This window comes from Corylus avellana, chromosome ca2 (assembly GCF_901000735.1).
Source record: "Corylus avellana chromosome ca2, CavTom2PMs-1.0".
NCBI lineage: Eukaryota > Viridiplantae > Streptophyta > Magnoliopsida > Fagales > Betulaceae > Corylus > Corylus avellana.
In genome coordinates this window covers 40,833,919-40,839,794 of record NC_081542.1, presented here as the reverse complement: position 1 = coordinate 40,839,794, position 5,876 = coordinate 40,833,919, and the positions used below count along the sequence as shown (strand labels likewise).

Below are 5,876 nucleotides of genomic sequence, written 5' to 3'. Positions count from 1 at the left end.
GACACCCAAATCGTTCATCTCCAAGAGGGCCTCAACTATAGCTCCGACACTGTGGTTTTGTTCCAAAGAATCACTGTGATCTTGTCTGATTTGTGCTTGTTATATGGGGTTTATAGATTGACCAAGGATTTGGATTCAAGGAGGCGAATTTCGATTTGGGTATTGATTATTTGGTCCCTGATGCTTGTGATTGTGGACCATATGCATTTCCAGTACAATGGGTTTCTGTTGGGGCTCTTGCTGATGTCGCTTTCGTATTTGGAGGAAGGTAGAGACTTGATGGGCGGATTTGTTTTTGCGGTTCTGTTGTGCTTCAAGCACTTGTTTGCGGTGGCGGCGCCCGTTTATTTTGTGTACTTGTTGCGGCATTACTGTTGGGGCGGAATTGTGAGGGGCTTCAGGCGGCTTTCGATTTTGGGGGCGGTGGTTGTAGCGGTTTTTGCAGCGGCGTATGCACCGTTTGTCTATCATGGGCAGGTGAATGAACTCCTATTTTTTTTTATGCTTCTTTTGTTTTTGGTGGTAATGTTGCTCTTATGTGCCATTCTCTTATCTTTGCCATTGTGGGAAAAACTTGTATCATAGCAACCCTTGCTTGTGGCTAGTTATTCAATCCATGAACTTGAGTTTATATTTGTGAAACCTTGCAAAATGATGTATAGGTGTGTAATTTTGTTTAATGTACTGTGTTATTCTGATAATTTTTTCCTTTTTAGATCGGAAATAAGTTATTTTTTCCTTTTGTTAATGTGAATCCAAGGAGTTGGCTTGGAAGTTCTCAGTTAAGAAATTACCTTGAAGAAAGAGCTGAAGTCATGATTTTTGAACAAAAACATTTCCCATAAGGTGACTGTACGTAGGTCTAAATGCAGCGTGGTTAAGTAAGTTTAAGTAATAGTCTATCTCTTAACTACATTTTGAATTCCTATTCTACTGTGTTCTAGTTCAGAGAAATAAACTATGGAAATCATGTAAAGGAATCTTCATTGCACATAAAATGCTTTAAGAACCTGAAGGTGCAACTAGAACAAGTTCAAGATTCAGTAATGAATGCGTTTATGAAGAATTTGAGGAACAAAATATTCCATCTCTTTCATGGTTTTTTAATATTTTAGAGTATTCTGTTCCAAATAGTCAACATTGATCTTGAACCTCTATGACAGAAATACAGGTTTCTTTGTCTTATATTTGTTTATTTATTAATTGTGTTTTGAATTTTAGATTGAAACTAACTGAAGCTTCTCTTTGTTATTGTTCAAGTAAAGTTATTTTTTGTAGGCAAGCAAAAGAAAACACATTTGTTTATAGTGTTAAAGTGTACAAATAACAAATTTTCGTATGAAGTTTTGAGTTTATAACCAATCATTGTTTGTGATAATAATTACACATGGATATATGTTTTATACAATTCTAACATGTTTGATTGGGTTTGGGAAGGCTTATTCCACAACATAAGAAACCTAACTGATGCAGTTGGAAAACTGTTCAGAATAAATATCTCTGTTTTAGTGGGTTTCTTTTTTTTCACTTGCAAGGATCTTAATGCTTATTAATCTCATCTAGTTCAAAGTAGTATTGGGTACTTGCCACATCATATATATATATTTTATGAGCCAATCTTATTTTTAACTTTGCACATCGTATTTTTGACACATTATGTACTTATCACATGAAATGGTTTTCAATAGGATTGAATGCATCTTTTCTTCAATATTTTTCTTGAATTACCCTTGATTTATGCGAATATGAATTGGATTTGAACAATCATTAGTTTAGATGGTTAAAGAATAAATAAAGGTGGAGTATGAAAGGAAATGCACGAGCTCACATAATTTAGGGCAGTCTTCACTAAAGGATAGCTTGATGCACTTCTAAGTTCCTGTTGAACATTGCATCAGTTTCTCACGTTTACCCACATCTTAATTGTATAATGTGGAACTCATCAAGCCTATGACATCTCTAGTCAAGTTATGAGAAACAAATGAAGTTTGTTGAAAGAGTTACTATGGGATCTATGTAACGCAAGTATGCTGCCCTTTGGACAATTAATGATAATGGCATTTAGAACAAGTTGCCTAAAGCTTATGTTTTTGCAGATTAGCCTAACAACTAACGGCTGAAAGCCATCACTCCTTACTTTGTATTATTCTTAAATATGTGTTGATAATTTAACCCTTTCCTTTTAGATGCAACAAGTCCTTCGCCGTATGTTTCCTTTCAGCAGAGGACTTTGCCATGCATATTGGGCTTCAAATTTATATTATTTTAGATAAAGGACTTGCCTTTTTCCTTAAAAAGCTTGGGTTTACCATTCAGATACCAGCAGCTTCATTCACTGGTGGGCTAGTTGGGGATTCCTCACCTTTCGCTATACTACCTCAGGTAATTCTATAAGGCAAGCTTGACTAAGATGCACATAATTGGGCAGTAATCAGACTGAACCTGATGCTGTAAATCTACCAAACTGATCAAAGATGGTTAAATGCATTGGCATTGGTTATTTGGTGTTTAGAAAAAAATTTCCTTGGCTCTACTGCCAGGTGTTACTTGTTATAGCTTTTTGACAATATAAGCTAGCCATAGGAGGGAAGTTCATTAATTAATTATTAACCGTCTCCATTTAGTGAGCTGGTTACTTTGTAAGAGATTATTGATTGAGTATTTGACCTTTTGTTCTTTCAGCATGGAGGTCAGTTGATGAAATTTGGTTTTGCTTTTTATCCAAATTAATTTGACATACACAACTGGCTATGTTGCTCCTCTCCTTTTGCTCATAATTAACATTGTTAGTTTAGATTGTTTGGCTCATTCGGTTTACATGTATGGAGTTTAGGAAGCAGTTTCAAAAAAACCAGAACAATGTTTTGAAGGAGGGGTCCGGACCGCCAGAAGCAGGGTCCGGACCCCATTTCCAGAAACCTCATTTTATAAGGCCTGTCCGGACTCCAAATTTGCCCTGTCCGGACATGGCTGATTTATTAGGTTTATTTTTCTATTTAAGAAAACGAATTTTGCTATTTTAGAGTACGTATTTTATTTAGCAAAGTTAGGGTGCTTTGATAGAGAGAATTTGTTCAAGATTATTGTTGAAGAGAAAATACGTGAAGCCAATCGGAGTTCCGGTGAAAGGAAATCTTTTAGAAGAATCGTGCCAGATGTTCTGGAAAGGGCTACTGAGGTAGAAGTCAAGTGGGTCACTTGTCGTGTGCAAGGAAGAGTCAAAGGTTTTGTTATTCTTCTTGTATTCCTTATTCTACTATATAGTGAATTGATTTCTTGGGTTTGGCTGCCCCGGAGAAGTTTTATATTTAGAGAGTTCTCTAAATGGTTTCCTCTTCGTAACCAAATTTCTGTGTTCTTAATTGCTTATTTCATATCAATATTTGGTTGATCTTTTAACTACTAAGTTAGATCTTTTTCTGGATAATTTCTGTGAAACACCTAGACGTTTGGATTGGTGTTATTTGGAGTCGTTTTTAGAATTTTCAATTGGTATCAGAGTGGGTTCACTCTGTGAAGGAATTTTTTCCTGAGTGTGATCCAAGACTCCATATCAAATGTCTCTTACGGTTGCTCCTAATTCTCTTCCCGTCTTTGACGGAACAAATTATACGCTTTGGAAAATTCGTATGAGAGCATATTTTAAATCCATTAATGTTTGGCATATTGTCGAATCTGGATGGACACGTCCAGAAAAAGCAATAACTGAATGGACAACAGAGGAAAAGAATAATGCTACTGCGAATGACAAAGCTATAAATGCTATTTACATCTCTGTTTCAAATGAGGAATTTTCTAGAATTTCTAGATGTGAAATAGCTAAGGAAGCCCGGGAAACTTTAGAAATCACACATGAAGGAACTAAGGTTGTTAGAACTTCAAAAATTCCAATGTTGGTTTCTCAGTTTGAGGAGATTAGAATGCAGGAAGATGAAACTTTTGATGAATTCTATTCAAAGCTTAGTGCCATTAGAAACTCTACCATTAATTTGGGAAAGAAAATGGATGATGCTAAAGTGGTGAAAAAATCTTAAGATCTTTGCCTGAGAGGTTTATTCCCCAAATTGCTGCTATACAACAGAGCAAGGACTTAGATACTATGAGAGTAGAAGAACTTGTAGGTTCCCTTCAGACTTTTGAACTAATTCTACCCAAACTCAAGAAAACAAAAAACATTGCTCTTAAAGCAAAAAATGTTAAAGTCAATTCTTGTGGGTCGTCTGATGAGGATTCTGGGGATGATGAAGAATTTGCCCTGTTTGCTAAAAAATTTAGAAAATTTTTTAGACCCGTGAATGGAAGGTTTAAAAATCGTGACTCAAAAACTCTTGTGAAACCTAAAGGTGAGTTTAGAAATACTTCACGTGAGAACTTAGAGAATGATCAGAAAGATAAGTTCACTAGTGGACGAAAATGTCATGAATGTGGGGGTAGAGGTCATATTCGAATTGAATGTGCTAATCTGAAAAAATCCAAAGGTAAAGCTTTCAATGTCACTCAGAGTGATGAATCGGATGATGAAAAATCCGAAGAAGAAGTAGAAGGAGGAGTGAATTATTTAGCTTTTACTGCTTCTTATGATAATTATTATAAGACTGTTAACTCACCTCACATGATAAATGAATCTGAAATTGAATCTGATGATGAGGTGGATTTACAAATTGCTTATAATAACTTGTTTGTGGAATGTGATAAATTGAACAAGCTGAATAGGAAAAATTTGAAAAATCTGAAAGAAGCTGAACTTGAGAAAGAAAGATTAATGAAATCTATGGATGAATGTTTAGCTATTCGAAACACTTTGACTTCTGAAAATCTCATGCTGATTGCTAAAGTGAAATATCTGGAAAAGAACTTGAATGATTCAAACGATCATTTAAAGAAGTTTTCTAGTGATAAATTGAATCAAATGTTAGGAAATCAGAAACATTCACATGATAGGACTGGATTGGGTTTTAATAAACATGTTAATTCATCTTCTTCAAATGTTGCAATCACTTCAAAAATCATGTTTGTGAAACCTAAAATGAAAGATGTGGAAATTGAGAATTCTTGCTTACCTCAAGAAAATTCAGAAGATGTGACCAAGAAAAATAAGTTGAAATTCAAAGTTCCGGTAAGGACTAACTTCATTCCTACTTGTTTTCACTGTGGTGTCAAAGGTCATACTTGACCAAACTGTTTTCAAATTAGGGCTAAACAACCATGGTCTCAGAAGAATATCCCTAAAATAGATGAACCTGGAATTGGAAATCAACTAAAAGTTTTAACTGCTCAAGTGAAACTTATTAGTGAAAAGTTAGCTGTTTTGTCAAATTCGGTTGATATAAAAGATATGTCTAATTTAACTGACAAAAATGTGCAAGTTCCTCCTCAAAAGGAACAGGTCTGGGTTAAAAAGAAAGATCATCTATGTCTTGTTGCTCATACTGCCTTAAGTGTGCTTAACTTGTGTTTGTGGTTTCTGGATAATGGTTGTTCAAAACATATGACAGGTGATAAATCTCTATTCAAAGAGCTTAAAGAAGGCAAAGGAAGTGGAAGCATCACTTATGGAGATGGCAGCAAATCAAAGGTGATTGGTCAAGAAATTGTGGAAATTTCCGGTGCCCCTATTCCACAAGAAGTACTGTATGTTGAAGGTCTCCGGGCAAATTTATTGAGCATCAGTCAATTTTGTGATTATGATTTAGTGGTCCAGTTTTCCAAGAAAAAATGCAGCATATTTGATTCTCAAGGAAAATGGTTGATGGGAGGAAAGCGCACTGCTGACAATTGCTATTGTCTCTCCTCAAATTCCCAAATAAAATGCAATAAGGCAACTCTGGACACTGGAGAATTGTGGCATCAACGGTTGGGGCATCTAAATTTTCATG

At 35.4% G+C, this 5,876-nt stretch overlaps 1 protein-coding gene across 1 annotated transcript; it reads left to right on the top strand.

Annotated features, from left to right (window-relative positions):
- The first annotated feature begins 11 nt into the window (after positions 1-11).
- Positions 12-2,273, top strand: LOC132169797 (probable dolichyl pyrophosphate Glc1Man9GlcNAc2 alpha-1,3-glucosyltransferase). Its single transcript, XM_059580763.1, has 2 exons — positions 12-477; positions 2,187-2,273. The coding sequence occupies exons 1-2, from the start codon at positions 181-183 to the stop codon at positions 2,271-2,273; spliced, it is 384 nt and encodes a 127-aa protein (XP_059436746.1). The 5' UTR covers positions 12-180.
- Positions 2,274-5,876: the final 3,603 nt, after the last annotated feature.